Raw genomic sequence first — 20,935 nt, forward strand, 5'->3', positions numbered from 1 at the left:
CCCCCAAAGAGGCAGTGGTGGGATGCGGCCCTCTAATCTGCAGCAGTTTTGAGCAGGGACATTACCAGCATGAGGTGGGGGAGGCTCTTTCTGTAACCTGGGGACACCAGTAGGCCCTCCAGACTGCAGCACATCCCCTGAGCTTATCCTCCTAACTGTCTGTCACCGTACTCCTTGCCCTGTCACCACTCAGTGCTCATTGCAGCCCGGTAGCCCTTAGCGAAGCCTGACCATAGATTCTCACTGTGATACTGTCTCTTCTGCCTCCAGGTAAAATCCCTACGGGCTCTACTGTGCACTCCAGTCTTGTGACCCTTGCCTTCCAGGAGCCATGCAAGAAGCGAAGCCACCAGAGGTCCTTAAAACGGCAGGAAGGATGGGCCTGCCCCCATTTCGCGCAACTACCTATCTACTGAGGAGGGTCTGGGCCCCATTCCTGCAAACCTGCTGGAGGGTCCAGAAGAGTCAGAGATCTGTCTTGGTGGGATGAGGGACAGCAGGAAGCCTTCTTTGCATTTAAGGAATACTGTCAGCCAACAGCCAAGACCACCCGTCCCAGCACGAAGCCAGAAACACCTAGTATGCATGCAGGACCTTGTGACACTGCTTCTGAACAGCCTCGGCGGCATTTGGAATGAGCTACAGCCCAAGTTTGTCGCTTCAGCACCTGTCCTCAGATGCTCCACTCAGGGGAAACAGCAGCCTGCTTCCTCGGGTCGGTTGTGTGTCCCAGCACGGAGCTCCTCAGGCAGTCCTGAAAGCACAGTACTGAGCAGTGGGGCCGATGGACAACTGTTGGCAGAAGCTGCCTGAGCCCCTCCCATGTCCCACACCCACCCTGGGCCCGCTCAGTTGGATCACAGTCAGGATGGACTCAGCCAGCACTGCAGCACCTCAGTGCTCTGAGAACACACAGTGAAAGCAGTGATTTCCCAGAGGCCGTCTCCTGCTGGGTACAGCACCTCCTATTTCTTTTCTTTATGATCTCCAGACTGTACTGACCATACTCTAAATATACTATCCCCTTCTGCCATCCCAATTTCCCTTGAGGAAACTGGGCACTGATGGCCAGGACAAGCCCATTGAAAGTCTTGCGGGAAGCAAACCCGTGCTCATTTTAAGTGGCAGGTGAGAGGCCTCCAGTTGTGCTATAGCCTAGTTTGTGTCTTCACAGTGCTTGTAGGATTTGTGGATGGATGTATAAATGTATGATAGATATTTATATATGTTGCTATAGTGATACGTTGAAGGTTAACATAACTGGTGGACAGGGTCAGTGAGAGGAAGTAAAACAGTGTTTTGGTGGCTATTAAAGCAAAACGTGTATAAAGAACTAGTTTTTCTCTGCTTGGCTTTGTTTCCCATTTCTGTGCCAGTCCCTGGGCTGAGTGATAAGAATAGGAAAGACAAACTGTCATTAAGAAGCTCACAGTCTAATGCTTGAAGTGTAAGTTTAAGAGAATAAGTATTTCCCTCTTTGTCATTTTGCAAGAATTCCTAGACTAAAAATATAGAGTGGTTCTTCAATTTGGTGTGCTTGGACAGCTGTGGGGAACCCCTTGGTAGTGCAAACAGTTAATGGACTTGGCTGCTAACCAAAAGATTGGAGGTTTGAGTCCACCCAGATGCACCTTGGAAGAAAGGCCTGGTGATCTACTTCCAAAAAATTCAGCTGTTGAAAACTCCATGGAGTACTCTGACACACATGGGGTCTCCATGAGTCAGAATCCACTCTAGCGCAACTGTGGAGACAGCTGTGGAGGTTGGAGAAGCTACTTCCTGGACTTCAAGCCCAAGATATTTAGTTGGCCTGCGGCCCTAGAATCTGCATATTTTACATAAGCAACCCAGGTTATTCTCATGCAGGTGGGCCGTAGATCACAAACTAAAAAACATTGTTCTGTGACATTGAATAAAACTATAAATAAGTTTGCTTAACCTTAACTAAGAAAATTTTATTGACATACATAATGATCGTACCATAAATGATGATATCAAGATCCTAAAATATTCCTTAGGAAAAGTGCTTACTTATGGTCTTTTGCCTTTCACAATTAAAATAAAGCTACCACTCCACAATTATTTCCTAGAAACAGCTAAAAAAATAAAAATAAAAATAAAAATAAAAACAAACAACAATAGAAACAAAACCAACCACCATCACCACCACCACCACCAACAACACAAAAAGATACATCAAGAGCAGGAGGTAGAGACATACCCTACTTTCATAGTGAGGTCAAGAGAACTCAGCATCTGCTTTTATGTTCAGTTGTTTAAGTATTTCCATGAGTGCCTTTCGCTATCAAATATAGAGGAACTCTCTGGCAGAAACAGAAAATAGTTACAAAGTCCATTAAACTATTATTTAATGATGAAGTAGCAAAATTTAAGGACTTCTTGCCCTCTGGTTCAAGTATTCCAGCAATTCTCCTTCATCCCTGTGCTGCTAGGGCTGGGAGACCTTGATAACACAATCAGTTTCGATGGACAACTCAAATATTCTTTCTATGAAATTTATCTTATTAACTACAAACATTTATGAAAGTCACAACATATTACATCATGTAAGTGTCAGATCTGTTCAGGATCTAGTCACAAGTTACTTTTTGGGACAAATCTTAAAAGCCACCCTTGTATTCCATCCACCCTTTGTGAAATGTTTAAAAGTAGTGCTGTGCCTTAATAAAAATGGTTACAAAAATTATCTTTGGGAGGAGAATTCTCTAATATTTGACATTTGTAAATTATATTCTTTCCCTCATTGTGACAGAAACAGCTTGTTCTTTAAAATAAATAAATAAATCTGTCTGTATGACAACCAATGTCATCTAATTTACCATAATTCAAATAAGAACCATGCCAAGCCCTGTGCAGAGGAGATGGTGAGATCCTACAGAGGAGACTAGAAGGAAAAACGATGGCAGGTACCTAATGGAACACTTTTAAGTAAACACATAAAAATACCTCCTGACCTGCCAAGACCCACAATGTTTATGCAGGGTTTATTATTTCCCTTGGATGTTATTACTGCAAAAGTGAATGAACTTACATTGATGCTTGTATTGGTTTCTACTGCTGCCCTAACAAGTTACCACAAACTTAGTGGCTTAAAACAACACGTATCTATTGTCTTACAGTTCTGTAAGTTAGAAGTCCACCACACATCTTACTGAACAAAAATCAAGGTGTCGGCAGTCTGCCTTCCATTCATTCTGGAGGGTCTAGGGAGAATCTGTTTCCTTGCCTTTTCCAGTGTCTCAGGCTGCCCACATTCCTTGGCTTGTAGCTTCCTTCCACCATCTTTAAAACCAGAACAGCAGATGAAGTCCTTCTCACATCTCATCAGTCTGACCTCAATTTTTGCCTCCCTCTTCCACTGGTACAGTGTTTAAAGCCATTGACTGCTAACTGAAAGGTTGGCAGTTCAAAACCACCAGCGGCTCCACGGAAGAAAGATGTGACAGTCTGCTTCCATAGAGATTTACAGCCTTGGAAACCCTGTGGGGTTGCTATGAGTCGGAATCAGCTCGACAGCAGTGGGTTCCACTGTTAAGGACCCTTGTGATTCCATTGGTCCCATCCAGATAATTCAAGATAATCTCCCCATCTCAAGGTCTTTAATTTAATCACATCTGCAGATTCCCTTTTGCTATGTAATCACAGATTCCAGGGATTATGAAGCAGACATCCTGGGCAGCAGGCCCATTATTCTACCTACTGCAACACTGTTAACTCAGGTGCCAACTAAGAGTGGAACTAAGAGAATATCTTCTCTAATTTCAACACTGTTTAGTAACATTAAGGCAGGTTTCTACTTCAAGGCACAACCTAGACTAGCAAATCAGGACAAGGCCCAAATGTGAACTCTAGAAATGCTCTGTTGATGGTCACAGGATTGCACAAGTACTAGTCTCTTTAGTTTTTTTTTTTTTTTTTTTTAAGATGTGAGGCTTGTTTTCTCCAAAGGCTGTGTTTGATTGCAGAAATCACCTCAGAGGTGAAGAGCTCGCTGTAAGGAAGGGAATGCGGCAGCAGAGACAGTGCATCTGGGACCCCGTTAGCCTTGGACTATGAACCTTCAGTTAGGTCTAAACGGGGCATTTGGGTTGGTTTTCTGGGGACCTGCCCTTGCGTGGCTGCCAGGTGCCTGCCCCTTCTGAGGCCACGTGGATCCCTCTGTGCCATCTTTTCAGGGCCACGAGGGGGTGCTGTGGTTCTTCCCCTTAGAACCCGGCTTGTAAAGAATCCGGGTGCCCGCTGATTTCGAAGTTTTAGGGACAGTGCAGGTCAGATGATAGCGGTGTGGGACCAGAGGTTCCTGACTTTTCGTCACACCACCCCCGGGGATGTCTTAATGCCCTCGCTGCCCCACCTCGGAGGTTGGCTGTGGAGCCTCAGCAGCTCAGGTGGAGCCCCCTCTTTCGGTCTCCTCACAAAAGGGTTCTGATCATACAGGAATATCCGGGCTTCTCCTGTTGGAGGAAAGTATTCCCACATGTTCCTCTCAGAGTGGGTCACCCCATTCTAGGTCGACCTCCACGGTGTAGGGGGGAAGGAGAAGCGGGGGGAAGGAGAAGCAGGGAGAAGGAAGAAGAGCCGTAGCAAAAAGACAAGAGAGGAGGATGACAAGGATGAGGAGGAGGAAAGGGGTGGGGAAATGGTGGGGGGCTGCATATGAGAGCAGGGGGACAGGAGGAGAACTGAGAACTGAATACCGAGGTAGCTCTATTGACTAGTCACAGATGGCAGCCTGTGTCTCTGGAACCCCACCCCCCAGCGCTATCATGCACCGCCCCCCGCCCCCCGTGTCTCACCCCCCCCCACCCCATTTCTTCCCACAGGAACAGCCTGTCATCTCTCCTCCCATACTCTGATTCGGAGGATTCTTCCCTTTTCGACTTTTTTTCTTTAGCTCAGAAATACTTGGATTGGTGTAACACGGGACACAGAAATTCCACTCCTTGTTGTGTAACCCAGAGAAGTGAGTGCTCATGCACCCCAGCACACCTGTGCATGAAGTGCCATACCCACGTTGTGCATAAGAGCCATAAAGTGGTAACAACCCAGACGTCTGTCATCAATAGAGGGATTCCGACTCATAGTGACCCTGTAGGAAAGAGTAGAACTGCCCTATAGCGTTTTTCAGAGCTGTAATCTTTACCGAAGCCACTGCCACATCTTTCTCCCGTGGAGCAGCTGGTAGGTTCGAACCACCAACCTTTCAGTTAGCAGCCTAGCGCTTAACCACTGCACTACCAGGGCTCCTTATAAACAAATTTTGGTGTAATTTATTAGCAATGAAAATAGATGAATCAGCTATGACTATTAAATTTGTGATTTCGGGTGAAAAAGCTAGCCATATAGGAGTATAATCTGTGTGATTACAGGTTAAAACCCAGACCCGTTGTTGTTAGGTGCTGTCCAGTTGGTTGTGACTCATAGTGACCCTATGTACTACACTGCCCAGTCCTGCGCCATACTTGAGCACATTGTTGTTATGCTTGAGCACACTGTAGCAGCCACTGTGTCAGTCCATCTCCTTGAGGATCTTCCTCTTTTTCACTGACCCTCTACGTTACCAAACGTTATGTCCTTCTTCAGGGACTGATCCCTCCTAAGAACATGTCCAATGTATTTGAGATGTTGTCTCACCATCCTCGCTTTTAAGGAGCATTCTGGCTGTATTTCTTCCAAGACAGATTTGTTCATTCTTCTGGCAGTCAAAGGTATATTCAGTATTCTTCACCAACACCATAATTCAAATGCGTCAATTCTTCTTAGGTCTTCCTTATTCATTGTTCAGCTTTCACATGCATGTGAGGTGATTGAAAACACCATAGCTTGGGTCAGGTGCATCTTAGTCTTCAAGGTGACATCTTTGCTTTTCAACATTTTAAAGAGGTCTTTTGCAGCAGATTTGCCCAGTGCAATGTGTCGTTTGATTTCTTGACTGCTGCCTCCATTGGTGTTGATCGCGGATTCAGGTAAAATGAAATCTTTGACAACTTCAATCTTTTCTTCGTTCATGATGATGTTGCTTATTGGTGCAGTTGTGAGGATTTTTGTTTTCTTTATGTTGAGGTGTAATCCTTATTGAAGGCTGTAGTCTTTGATCTTCGTTAGTAAGTGCTTCAAGTCCTCTTCATTTTCAGCCAGCAAAGGTGTGTCATCTGCATAACACAAGTTTTTAATGAGTCTTCCACCAATCCCCCTTCTTCTTCATATAGTCCAGTTTCTCAGATTATTTGTGCAGCACACAGATTGAATAAATATAGTGAAAGGATACAATCCTGACGCACACCTTTCCTGACTTTCAACCATGCAGTATCCCCTTGTTCTGTTCGAACAACTGCCTCTTGATCCCATTAGGAATTCACAATCAGCAGAAAATTATAAAGTAAGGAACTGAACCCCATGAAAATCAAATAGTGGTCATTGCTAAGGGCTGGGAGGGCACTGATCAGGAAGAGGTGTGTGGGAGGCTTCCAGGGAACTGTAATATTCTAGGTATTGATTTTGGTGAGGGTTATATGTTAATTTGTAACAATTCATTAAGCTGTACGATTATATTTTATTCATCTTTCTGCATCTTGTACTATGCAATTAAAGAAAAAATATTGTTTCCTGTCAGCACATATCATAATAACTAATATAAGCTGAACTTTACCAGGAACCACAAACTGTGCTAAGTGTGTAGTTGGGTCATCTCAACGTGCACAGTACATGAGGTATGTGGCACTATTGTGTCCCTATGGTATATGGGGAAAGTGTAGGAGTTGGCTCCTTGATCAAACCAGGCAAGCAGTATTGCCAGGACTGGAGGGAGGACCTCAGGCAGCTGGTGATCACAACCCTGACCTAATGTCCCTGTACTAACAGCAGTGTCTTTGAGGAGCCTGGACCCAGTGCATTCTAGAAGCTGTGGACTGGGTTGCCAAGCACTTTCCAGGAGGGAGACACTTGTCCTAAATCATGGGGCTTTTCAAAGAAGGAGATGGGGGTACCCATAGCAAAGAACAGACTTCCCAGTTACTCCCAGGTAATCTGTGATCCCATAGGTGGAGTCCCTCAAGGGCAGGGTTGCCAGAGTGTTCCAGGTGCCCCATAGTCTCTGGACAGGAAATGTCCAAATGCAGAAGGGATGGGATAGTGGCCACCAACAGAGTTCAACAACCTCAAAGAGCACACGCAACCAGAGAAGAGGAAGAACCTCCAGGAGATGGCCTGAGGTTCCCAATTTTACCTTTCTCCTGAGTCCCCAAAAAACGCATCCCTAACTTTAGCGCATGGTAAAACACATCCACAGCAACGATGACAAAAGACAGAGGCTGACAGCTGACAGCAACTGTAAATTAATAACTCTTTAGCCTTTTATTTGAGCTTGGATGGAACACAAAGCCTACAGATGGACAAATGGGAGAGTCAGTGTGACATACTTGGAAGCCAGAGAAGATTAAGGGAAACACAAACAGGAAAATGCACCAAGAAGCCCGAAATAAGCACAAGTCTCAATAAATCACAAACAATACAGGAAAGCCCATGCAAAGTAACTTGCTACCACAAACACGCAGTTGAGTTTTCCATAGTTAGACAAATGGCAGGAATAAGAAGATGTGGAATAGAGTAACGCTACCTTAAGAAACTTACCTTGCTTACTAAGGTATCTGCTCTGCCAGGTGAGAATGATCCCTGACTGGCACCCCACCACAGCCTTATATCCCTTACACTGTACACACAGTCTCTAGACTCACTTCACTCCCAGCCCTACTAGCCCCTCAACACAGAACTTGCATTCAAATTCTGGCAACAGGCCTGGATTCACTCCTAAATCTAAGAAATCATTCCATATATTGCAACAGATGCTTCAACAACAGCCCCTGGTGTTGGAACATCTATATAAGACATGCCCTTCCCATGATGCCACTGGCCATTTCCTTCTCTCCAACCCATGCTCTGCCACTTGTCTGCACTTTTCTCTTCCCATCCTGCCCAGTTGACCAATGGGCAGTCAGCAGACTGAGGGGGAAGTGATGTGGGTTCCCTCCCTCTTCAGGCTGCTCCTGGACTAGGTAACTTTGTTCCACCCCACCCATGCCATGCTCCTTCCTTCAGAGAACATCCTGGGAAAGAAGGTCTTCAAAATTAAAACCATAATAGCAGGAATATGGAAAAAAAGTCAGGATTTGAAAGATAATAAATATTAATGTGTATTATAGAAATCACAAAAAGAATTGCAAGGGAATAAAAGGAGGGAAAATATATTTTCCAGACAGAGTGTCCAAAAGGTCCAGATGTAACAAGATGCCCAAAAATAAAGAGCTGTTGTCATAAGAACAGACTATCATGATGCTGATCATAGTCTCAGGATTCACTGTCTCCAAGAAGGAAGGAGTTGGAGCAGCATCCTGTAGTTCCCGGGGAAGAGGCACAGAGTGAAGGGTTGGGCACCTTTGTGGGAGAACAAGGTTGAATGCAGCCTGCGAAGGTGTTCATACCTTAGACTCTGGCCTCCATGGCATGTAAGCCAGGTGGAACAGCTTTTGCTACATGATCCAAAGAAATGCATTTTAAAAATCATACATTTGAATTGGGTGGGATAAAAGTGACAGCTTTATTTTTACTAATCTCTTAAAGAAATATAGCATTTTTTTTTCTGAATATGGGCATATACATGAGAGTTGTGTGAATTTGTCACTAACAGAAATTTCTGATTCTTCTGATATCATGTTAAGATAGCTGAACATTATCTTGATATGGCTCTTGGGCTCGATGTCTTTTGGAGCCAGTGGAGTTGCGCAAAGAAGAGTGGAGAAGAGCCCTCACTTCTCTGGATGCATCTCTGATGGGCCATTGGAACACTCCAGGTGTTTCAGAGATCTTTCGCCAAGAATGTATGCAGAAGTGAGGGGATGGTGGCCTCTAACAGAGTTTGATAACCTCAGGAGCACATACAGCCAGAGAAGAGGCAGAATCTATAAGAGATGGCCTGAGGCTCCCAGAATCCCCTTTCTCATGAATCTTCAAAATCCCATCTCCACCTCCAAGACGTGGGAAAACACATACACCCTCAAAGCAACAAGAATAAAAGGAAAAATGGAAACTTTCAACAAAGGTAAACTGACAGCTCTACAGCTTTTTACTTGAGCTTGGATGGGACGCAAAGGTGCTCTGATGCGAAGGGCAGATAGCTTACTTCTTATAGGACTCTTGTTCTAGATATATTGTCTGAATAGCCAGCTGTTCTTTTAGGAAATGGAAATATAATTTAGGATTTGATGAAGACTGAACATAACTGTCTTTATTATACTGTGTTTGGCCCTAAACCATCTTATTAGAGAAGTTCTGCTCGGGCAGATATCAATTTGAGAAAAAAAAAAAAGTTTTACAAGGACCCAAATTAATTAGAGTAGTGTAGATTAATGTTTTATCTCCATCTATTACTTGAATTTTCTTTTTAAAGGTTCATTTCCTTCAGAATTAAAGTCGACTCTAAACTCAACGTAAAAGTTCTTCTCTGTGGCTGATTTTGGTCTGGGTTCACTCCTAGGGCAGATGTGATTTATTTTCCTGTGCTTATTACTAATCCAGAAATGTAATGTCCGCTTGCGCTTGGAATAGTGCTTTGGGAAGCTAAGCAGAGGTGAACAATGGAAGTTAGGTTAACATGAGCCAAACGAAACTGACCATATTTTCTCTCAGCTCTCCTTCGTAGAATGATGAGCCTGAAGAGTTTGTTAAAAATTCTCATTGTTATCGATCACTCTAATTTCAGTTAAAAATTTAACACACACAGGCATGAATCAACAAGCACATACTGCCAGAGGTGGTGCGTGAAATCTTTTTCTGTTGGCATTTTGATTGAACTAAATGTCTGTGTTTTAGTCAAGCTTTTAGCTGGTGACAAGCTGTTCTCTAGAATGAGGGTTTTCTCACTTTTCTGGTTTTTTGTTTTTTGTTTTAAGACTATAGGGATGTAGATTTTGGCTTAGAGTGGAACTTACTTAACTATATCTGGGAATGCAAAAGTATTCTAGTTTATGTTCTTCAGGGAGAAATGAGAAAATGCATCTTACTTTTCAATTTCTCTGCTGTCTATTTGATTGTGTGGACTCAATAATAGGTGTGTTCTCTGGAATTCTGTTTCCCTAACCCAGTTTCCAGTTTGCTATCAGTTGAGCAGATGGCCAGAGTGCTAACCTGAAGCACCCTGATCCCAGAGATCCCAGAGCTGATAACTGGCTGTGTTGCTAGGAACAGGGCTGAGTGGATAAAATAGCCCGCAAAATGCAGGAGGTGAGACTGAGGGCCTTTCCTGCCCTTGTGGCCCATGACTCAGTGTCTAGCTTTGGCTGTATTCCAGGCAAGATCCAGTTTAACTTAATGACTTTTCAAGCCCCCATGGGATGGTTGTAAGTAGCTTCAGTAAGATATTTTTTAAACAACTATTACATCCAACATACTGTGCTAGATGCTAGAAGAGACACAAAGAAGAAAAATGTTAATTCCTGTTTTTAAAGAGTGGCCAGTCTCATTAGGAAGAAATAAGAAAGCCTACACATAACCACAATAGGTTGTCGAAAGTATGAATGAATGTGAGTTTGAAAGAAGCATGGATAAGAATTGGGGACCATCTAAGTACTTGGTGGGGTAAGGTGGGAGATTGAATTTGAGTAATAGGGGAAACGTGGGGTCTATTGAAAGAAATAAAGAAGTAGGGTAGAGATGATGGTGAGCTTGAGGTGCATTCTCCAAGTAAAAAACATTCAAGAGTAAGATTCAGAAGCTCAGAATAGAAGTAGGGGATACAGATTCAGGTTTTGAGTTTTTTGTTTGTTTATTTTGGTTGCCATGGGAACGTTTAAAGTCTATAAAGGAAAGTGTGTGAGATGGAAAGAACAGAGGGTTTGGACCTGAGTTGGGAGAAATATCCACATTTAATGAATGAGGAAAAGGATCTGAAGAGGAAAGGCAAAAGACAACCTACAGAATCAGAGAAAGTAGAAATCAATAACAAGGAAAGCTGGAAATTTCATAATTATGTGGAAATTGAACAACACATTATTAATCAATCAATGGATCATTAAAATTAAAAAATTTTTACCCCAAAAAAAAAACCTTATCAAGAAAATGAAGAGAGGGTGGGGGTGCCAAGATGGTGGAATAGTCAGACGCTGTTATGAATTGAATTGTGTCCCCCAAAAATATGTGTATCAACTTGGGTAGGCCATGATTCCCAGTATTATGTGATGGTCCACCATTTTGTCATCTGATGTGATTTTCCTGTGTGCTGTAAATCCTGTCTCTGTGATGTTGATGAGATGGGATTATCAGCAGTTATGTTAATGAGGCAGGAGTGAAGTAACAAGATTAGACTGTGTCTTGAATCAATCTCTTTTGAGATATAAAAAAGAGAAGCAAGCAGAGAAACATGGGGACCCTGTACCACCATGAAAGCAATGCCAGCAGCACAGCGCATCCTTTGGACCAGAGTTTCCTGCTCTGAGAAACTCCTAGACCAGGGGAAGATTGATGACAACAACCTTCCCCAGAACAGACAGAGAGAAAAAGCCATCACCTGGAGCTGACACCCTGAATTCAGACTTCTAGCCTCCTAGACTGTGAGAGAATAAATTTCTTTCTGTTAAAGCCATCCACTTGTGATATTTCTGGTATAGTAGCACTAGATAACAAAGATGCTTCACGTCATCCCTCTTAAAACAAAGACCTAAAAAAAAAAAAAAGTGAAATGAATATATATGACAATCTAGGAACCTTAATCATCAAAGACAAAGCTAAAGAATTGGACTGAGTGGCAGGTGGAAGGAGAGACAATTCAAAAACAGCAGAAACGGGGAATTATGGATTGTGGTATCAAAAGTGTCCTACTATCTGAATCTGCACAGCACACATGAGCTGAGTCAAGCAGCAACATCCTAAGCTGAAACCCACCCCATCTGGTGCAGCCAAGCAGCAGCGAATCTGCACACCCTCTAGAACCAAACAGGAGTGACACTAGACCTGTGAAAGTTAAGGGCAAAGTCTCAACCAACCAGGCATGCTGGCATCATAACCCTTCCCCCCATGTAAGCTCCACAGCAGAGGAGCACTCCTTTCCCCTCTCCCATCCCCTACTCTGCTCCATCACCAGTCTCATGGCATTAAACAATGTCATGCCCCCTAAGCCAAGAACCCACAGCAGGTCTGGAAGTGCAAGCTCCTTCACCTAGCCACTGGTGTAGGGGGGTCCACAGACTTGCAGCTCCCTGCTCTTCACCCCTGCTCTTCACCCCTGCCCCAGTGCTTTGCGGGCTGATCCAATACCACATGCCCTCATTAGGACAAAACAGGCAGGACATCTACCTGAAGCACATTTTCACCTACAACAGCCAAGTGGGAGCTGCAGATTTGTGACATTTGACACCATCTAGCCCCCTAAGAAGAGGACTCACCCACCCATACCAGGTGGGCCGATGGTATCACTCACTCCATCTAGCTGCCTACAACAGGGGCCTTAGAATTAGTGGTGCCTCCCAGTCCCTCCAGCCTACAGCACTGGGCACCCAAGGACTGGCTGCACTACCCCCTCCACTTTGTGCTCTAGGGGACAGGAACACGCCCTCCATCTGGGCACCAGGGGTCAGCCGACAGTCCCCTGCTTTGCCCCACACATCATCCCCCACTGCAATTAGAGACCTGTACCAGTTCCAAACACCTCCCCCCATGAAGCCCTGCCCAGCTAGGACTGTAGGTGAGAGTCTCTGCACCACACAGTCCATGACCAATCACCTGGACACCTGCACCCTGAACAGCTGCACCCCCGCTAGAATAGTGAACAGACTCCCAGGCTTACACACCTAGTAGCTGCTCTGACCACCTGGAGACAGGACTTGAGAGCTTCAAAGATACCAGCAACCACAGTAGCACACACACTAAGCCTACCTGGACATATCAAAACAAAACAAAAATACAGGACATAGTAAACAAAAATACAATAAATAAATATAATAACATATTGCTGTCTCGGAGACAACTGTAAATATCAAATTACATAAAGAGGCAGGACAAGATGGTCCCAGCAAGTGATCAAAATAAAGAACCAGAAAACCTTCCAGAGGAAGATAAGACAAAGAAACTACCTGATAAAGAAGTCAAATGACTAGTATACAGACATCTCCAAGATATCAAGAAAGAGATCAGGCAAAACACAGACCAAAACAAGGAACACACAGACAAAACAACAGAAGAATTCAGAAAAACAATACAAGAACAAAATGACAGAATAAACAAGCTGCTAGAAACCATACAGAGACAGCAACTAGAAATCCAAAAGATTAATAATAAAGTTTCAGAGTTAGACAGTTCAATAGGAGGCCATAGGAGTAGAATTGAGGCAATGGAAGTCAGAATTAGTGAGACTGAAGATAAATCCCTTGACACCAATCTGTTTGAGAAAAATCAGAAAAAAGAATGAAGAAAATGAAGAAAGCCAAAGAATTATGTGGGATAATATCAAGAGGAAAAACCTATGAGTGATCGGAGTACCAGAACGGGGGGGAAATGGAAAACACAGAGAGAATTTTTGAAAATTTGCTGGCAGAAAACTTCCCTAATATCATGAAAGATGAGACGATATCTATCCAAGAAACTCAATGAACTCCATATAGGATAGACCCCGAAAGACAGTAACCAAGACATATTGTAATCAAATTTGCCAAAATCAAAGACAAAGAAATAATCCCAACAGCAGCTAGGGATAAATAAAAAGTTACCTACAAAGGAAAACCAATAAGACTAAGCTCAGGTTACTCAGCAGAAACCATGAAGGCAAGAAGATAATGGGATGACATATATAAAGCTTGAAGGAAAGAAGTTGCCAGCCAAGAATTAGATATCCAGCAAAACTGTCTTTCAGACACCATGGTGAAATTAGGTAATTTCCAGATAAACAGAAATTAAGGGAATTTGTAAAAACCCGACCAAAATTACAAGAAATATTAAAGGAAATCCTCTGGTTAGAGAACAAACAACATCAGACCACAATCCAAGACTAGGACACAGGACAGATTAAACAGGTATCAACCCAGAGAGGGAATTCACAAAAACAAGTCAAAGCTAAAAGACTGAACATAGGGAACCAGAGACTTTAATACGTAAACAATGACAACGTCAAAACAAAAAAGAGGGAATGAACAGTGTAGTCATAGAACTTCCATATGGAGAGAAATATCAAGGCAGTATCAAGAAAAAAAAGATTGGTTTAAACTTAGAAAAATAAAGATAAATTTCAAGGTAACCACAAAGGAAGCTAATAAACCTACCTGTCAAAATAAAAAAGAAAAACATAAAGACTCAGCAAACACAAAATCAACAATAATGAAAGAGATGAAAAGAAAATACATAAACAAAAAGAACTCAGCACAGAAAATTAAGTGAAACAAAGAAACTATCAACACCACAAACACAATAAAAATCAAAATGATAGCAGTAAACTTATACTATCAATAATTGCGATGAATGTATATGGCTTAAATGCACCAGTAAAGAGACAAAGAGTGGCAGAACGGATTAAAAAAAAAAGATCTATCTATATGCTCTCTACAAGAGACATACCTTAGACACAAAGACATAAACAAACTAAAACTCAAACAATGCAAAAAAAAAAAAAAAAATCAAGCAAACAATAACCACAAAAGAGCAAAAACCCTTTGCTGTCAAGTCAATTCCAACTCATAGTGACCTTAGAGGACAGAGTAGAATTGCCCCATAGGGTTTCCATGGAGCAACTGGTGGATTCAAACTATCAACCTCTTGATTAGCAGCCTAGCTCTTAGCTACTGTACCACCAGCAGGAGTGGCAATATTAATCTCTGGTAAAATAGACTTTAAAGCAAAATCCACTGTAAAGGATAAAGAAAGACACTATATAATGATTAAAGTGTCAATACACCAGGAGGATATAACCATAATAAATATATATTAACTCAATGACAGGGATCCAAAATATATAAAACAAACTCTAACAGCATTGAAAAGAGATACAGACAGTTACACAGTAATAGTAGGAGACTTCAACACTCCACTTTTGGTGAAGGACAGAACACCTACAAAGAAATTCAATAAAGATACAGAAGATCTAAACGACACAATCAACCAACTTGACCTCATAGAACACTCCACCCAAGAGCAGCAAAGTATACATTCTTTTCCAATACACATGGAACATTCTCCAGACTAGACCACATTTTAGGCCACAAAGCAAGCCTTAACAAAATCCAAAACATCAAAATAATACAAAGCATCTTCTCTCATCATAATGCCATAAAAGTAGAAATCAAACAGAAACAGAAAGAAAAAAAATCAAATACATGGAAACTGAACAATATCTTGCTTAAAAACTACTAGGTAATAGAGGAAATAAAGAATGGAATAAAAAAATTCATAGAATCAAATGAGAATGAAAATGCATCTTACCAAAACCTTTGGGACACAGCAAAAGCAGTGTTTAGAGGTCAGTGTACAGCAATAAATGTACATATCAAAAAAGCAAAAAGGACCAAAATCAAAACATTAACCCTACAACTCAAACAAATAGAAAGAGAGCAGCAAAAGAAGCCCTCAAGCACCAGAAGAAAGGAAATAATAAAGATTAGAGCTGAAACAAATGAAATAGAGAATAGAAAAACAATTGAAAGAATCAACAAGACAAAAAGGTGGTTCTTTGAAAAGATCCACAAAATTGACAAACCATTGGCCAAACTGACAAAAGAAAAACAAGAGAGGAAGCAAATAACCCAAATAAGAAATGAGATGGGTGATATCACAACAGACCCATTTGAAATAAAAAGGATCATAACAGAATGCTATGAAAAACTGTACTCCAACAAATTTGAGAACCTAGAGAAAATGGACAAATTTCTAGAAACACACTACCTACCTAAACTAACACAAACTGAAGTAGAAAAACTAAATAGACCCATAACAAAAGAAGAGATTGAAAGGGTAATTAAAAAAAAAACAACAACTCCAAACAAAAAGTCCTGGCCTGGACAGCTTCATTGGAGAATTATACCAAACTTTCAGAGAAGAGCTAACACTAATACTACTCGAACTATTTCAGAGCATAGAAAAGGAAGGACTACTTCCAAATCCATTCTATTAAAAAAAAAGGTCAGCAGTTCAAATTCACCAGCCACTCATTGGAAACCCTATGGGGCAGTTCTACTCTGTTCTATAGGGTCGCTATGAGTCAGAATCAACTCGACAACAATGGGTTTTCTTATATTCTTATGCAGGGATAGTTCAACATTAAAAAATCAATCAACATAATCCACCACATAAATAAAACAAAAGATTCCCATGGCCTTATCAATTGATGCAGAAAAGACATTTGACAAAGTCCAACACCGATTCTTGATTAAAAAAAAAAAAAACTCTCAGCAAAATAGAAACAGAAAGGAAATTCCCTGATGTAATAAATGGTATTCATACAAAGCCGACAGCCAACATCATTCTAAATGGAGAAAGACGGAAATCATTCCCCTTGAGAATGGGAATTAGACAAGGATGGCTTTTATCACCACTCTTATTCAAGATTGTGCTGGAAGTCCTAACTAGAGCACTAAGGCAAGAAAAAGAAGTAAAGAGGTCCAAATTGGTAAGGAAGACATAAAACTACCCCTATTTACAGACGATATGATCTTATACACAGAAAACCCCAAAGAAATCGCAAGAAAGTTACTGGAACTAATAGAAGATTTCAGCAAAGTTGCAGGATACAAGATAAACATACAAAAATTGGGTGGATTCCTCTACACCAACAAAGAGAACTTCAAAAAGGAAATAACCAAATCAATATCATTTATGATAGCCCCCAAGAAGATAAAGTTTACTTAGGAATAAATCTAACCAGGGAAGTAAGAGACCTATACAAAGAAAACTACAAAACACTACTGCAAGAAACCAAAAGAGACCTACATAAGTGGAAAAACATATATGCTCATGGATAGGAAGATTCAAAATTGTGAAAATGCCAACTCTACCCAAAGCAATCTACAGATATAATTCAATCCTGATCTAAATTCCAGCAGCATTTTTTAACAAGATGGAGAAACAAATCACCAACTTTATACAGAAAGGGAAGAAGCCCCAGATAAGTAAAGCATTACCGAAGAAGAACAAAATGGGAGGTCTCACACTACCTGATTTTAGAACCTGTTATATAGCCATGGTAGTCAAAACAGCCTGGTACTGGTACAACAACAGACACATAGAACAACGGAACAGAACTGAAGACCCAGACATAAATCCATCCATCTATGAGCAGCTGATATTTGACAAAGGCCCCAAATCCATTAAATGGGGGAAGAGACAGTCTCCTTAACAAATGATGCTGGCATAACTGGATGTCCAAATGTAAAAAAAGTGAAATAAGATCCATACCACACACTGTACACAAAAACTGACTCAAAATGGATCAAAGACCAAAATATAAAATCTGAAATGATAAAGATCATGGAAGAAAAAATAGGGACAATGCTAGGGGCCTTAATACATAACATAAAGAGGATACAAACCATAATTAAAAATGCACAAACACCAGAAAAGAAACTAGATAACTGGGAGCTCCTAAAAATTAAACTAAAGACTTTACCAGAACAGTAAAAAGAGAACCTACAGACCGGGAAAAAAAATTGGCTATGACATACATGACTAAGGTCTAATCTCCAAAATCTACAAGATACTGCAACACTTCAACAACAACAAGACAAATAATCCAATTAAAAAATGAGCACAGGATATGAACAGACACTTCACCAAAGAAGATATTCAGGCTGCTAACAGACATGAAGAAATGCTCGAAATGATTAACTATTAGAGAAATACAAATCAAAACTACATTGAAATACTACCCTGACAATACTGGCACTAATCCAAAAAACACAAAATTACAAATGTTGGAGAGGTTGTGGGGAGATGGAACACTTACGCACCACTAGTTGGAATGTAAAATGTTACAATCACTTTGGAAAACATATGACGCTTCCTTAAAAAGCTAGAAATAGAAGTATGATCCAGCAATTCCATTCGTAGGAATATACCCTAGAGAAATAAGAGCCGTCACACAAATAGACATATACACACCCATGTTCATTGCAGCACTATTCACAATAGTAAAAAGATGGAAGCAAAAATGTCTATCAATAGACGAATGTATAAACAAACTATGGTATATACACACAAAGGAATACTACGAAATGATAAAGAACAGTGAGGAATCTTTGAAACATCTCACACCGTGGATGAATCTCAAGGGCATTATGATAAGTGAAATAAATCAGTCACAGAAAGACAAATATTGTATGAGACTACTATTATAAGAACTCAAAAAAAGGTTCACACACAGAAAAAAACATTCTTTGGTGGTTACGAGGGTGGGGAGCGAGGGGAAATCACTAACTAGATAGTAGACAAATGTTAACTTCAGTGAAGGGAAAGACAACACACAATATAGGGGAAGTCAGCACAACCAAACAAAAGCAAAAGCATAGAAGTTTCCTAGACACTTCCGAACACTTTGCGGGACCAAGTAGCTGGGCCTTGGGCCTGAAGACCATAGTCTCGGGGACATCTCTGTCAATTGACATAACATAGTTCATAAAGAAAATGTCCTACATCTCAATTTTGGTGAGTAGCGTCTAAGGTCTTAAAAGCTTGTGAGTGGCCATTTAGATACATCTATTGGTCCCATCCCATCCAGAGCAAAGGAGAATGAACCGGGCTGTATTTTCAGTCCGTTATACATAGGGTCACTATGAGTCGGAACTGACTGGACAGCTCCTAACGACAACAGCAACTTGGGTCTAATCTGCTCTTTTTGTAACTCAAAACAGATTAGGTCTATGATACACCCTACACTAATATGGCCTCATTAACATTGCAAACAAAACCTTATTCCCAAACAGGATTACATCCACAGGTATAGAATTTAGAATTCCAACACGTATTTTGGAGGGACATAATTCAGCACATAATAATTGTTTCAAAACTTTAATAGCAGTTAGTTCCAAAACTCTTGTAACTGTTGCAAATTACGTAAAGTAGAAAGCCTTGCAATTTATTTATATGAAGCCAGAATGACATTGACACACATACATATACGCAAACAATGAAAACCAAGCAAAACCTCAACAGATCAATATTTTTTTGGAAATTGAAGCAAATATCCCAAAGAATATATTTCAAAGTGAAATTCAACAACATGCTATAAAAATACCATAAGTGAATTGAGTTTGCTATAGGAATGCAAGGATAGGTAAATATTAGAAGATATATTAAAATACTTCAAAAAATTAATGGACCAAAAGAGAAATGTAAATTTCTGTAAATGTGGATAGTAATACTAATATCTACTATGGCAGATATATTTTCATCCTTTTATGATGCTTTCTAAATATTGCAGAGACTGAAAAGTTAAAAATTATCTTTGACCGTTCTCCTTGTAGTGAGGGTTCAAGAGAGACCTAGGGTCTACAAAGAGGTGAAACACGTGAGATGAACCAACATGTGGAAATGGGCAAGGAGAAACAGCAACAGCATGTAGAAAGTCAACTCTCCTTGCAAACACAGAGATTGTCCTGACAGAGGCTCTAGTGGCATGTCCCTGACAGCAAAGGTGCTGAGTGGCATAAGGCAGAGGCACCGTAAGTGAACACCTCTGTAGAGTGTTTGGGTCTCCTGGATGCTGCTATTGTTTCTGGATGTGTAGCATCCAAACAGGAGTTCCTGACCCTCCTGGAGATTCTATAAATTACCAAAAATCCTGAATAAATCCTTTTATGTTTAGTATAGCTAGAATAGCTACTGTCCACAAACAGGGACCCTAACTAATATACCTATCTTTTAACTTTGTTGTGATTGAGTTAATACATATAAAAACACTTATAACAGTGCCTTATATATATTGAACATGAATATTCAATACTTTTTGCTGTTTTTATTACTATTATACACATACAAGAATCACTTACAAGATATAAAGGAAGAAATATTCCATTTATAATAGAAACAACAAAACAGATGCTTAGAAAAAAATAACAAAAATAGTGCAAGATCTATTGAAAGAATCATTTAAAATGCTAAGTCAGACACAAAAAGACCTTGGATAGATGGAAATGCATACTATACTCTTGGATAGACAGAGTCAACCTCATAAAACTCTCAATTCTGCCTAATAAATCTATATAAAGTTATTGTAATTTCAATAAATATGCCAACAGGGTGCAATGTCACTGTCTTCACAAGTCCTTAGTGAAGACCGTTTGGAGCAGAGCACAGACCAGACACTGTTCTAATGTCAAGATCAACAGGTGTTTATTACTCACAGAATAAATAGGACAGGGATAAGTGGAAAAGCGTACATCATCAGCCTAAATTCCCTGAAGTTAGGCTCCCATCCACAGGGTGTTGTTAGATCGCGTCTGTCATGGATTGAATTGTGTCCCCCAAAAATACACGTATCAGTTTGGCTAGGCCATGATTCCCAGCATTGTGTGATTATCCACCATTCTGTGATTTGATGTGATTTTCCTGTGTGCTGTAAATCCTATCTCTATGATGTTGATGAGATGGGATTAGTGGCAATTATGTTAATGAGGCAGGATTCAATCTACAAGATTGGATCGTGTTTTGTCACAATCTCTTTTGAGATATAAAAGAGAGGAGCAAGCAGAAAAACAGGGGGACCTCATACCACCAAGAATGGGGAGCCAGGAGACTAGCGCTTCCTTTGGACCTGGGGTCCCTGTGCTGAGAATCTTCTTGACTGGGGAAGATGGTTGAGAAGGACCTTCCTCCAGAGTGGACAGAGAGAGAAAGCCTTCCCCTGGAGCTGGCACCCTGAATTTGAACTTCTAGCCTCTTAGACTGTGACAGA

General features: G+C 41.0%; 1 protein-coding gene across 1 annotated transcript in view; it reads left to right on the forward strand.

Annotated features, from left to right (window-relative positions):
* The window catches only part of LOC101357386 (myomegalin), an 83,003-nt gene extending 82,634 nt beyond the window's left edge, over positions 1–369 (forward strand). Inside the window, exon 40 of the mRNA XM_023734858.1 lies at positions 271–369. Coding sequence (XP_023590626.1) covers positions 271–312 — 42 coding nt within the window. The 3' untranslated portion in view covers positions 313–369. The remainder of the gene's footprint in view (positions 1–270) is intronic.
* Positions 370–20,935: the final 20,566 nt, after the last annotated feature.

The sequence above is a fragment of the Trichechus manatus genome, unplaced genomic scaffold (assembly GCF_000243295.1).
Source record: "Trichechus manatus latirostris isolate Lorelei unplaced genomic scaffold, TriManLat1.0 scaffold00073, whole genome shotgun sequence".
Taxonomy (NCBI): domain Eukaryota; kingdom Metazoa; phylum Chordata; class Mammalia; order Sirenia; family Trichechidae; genus Trichechus; species Trichechus manatus.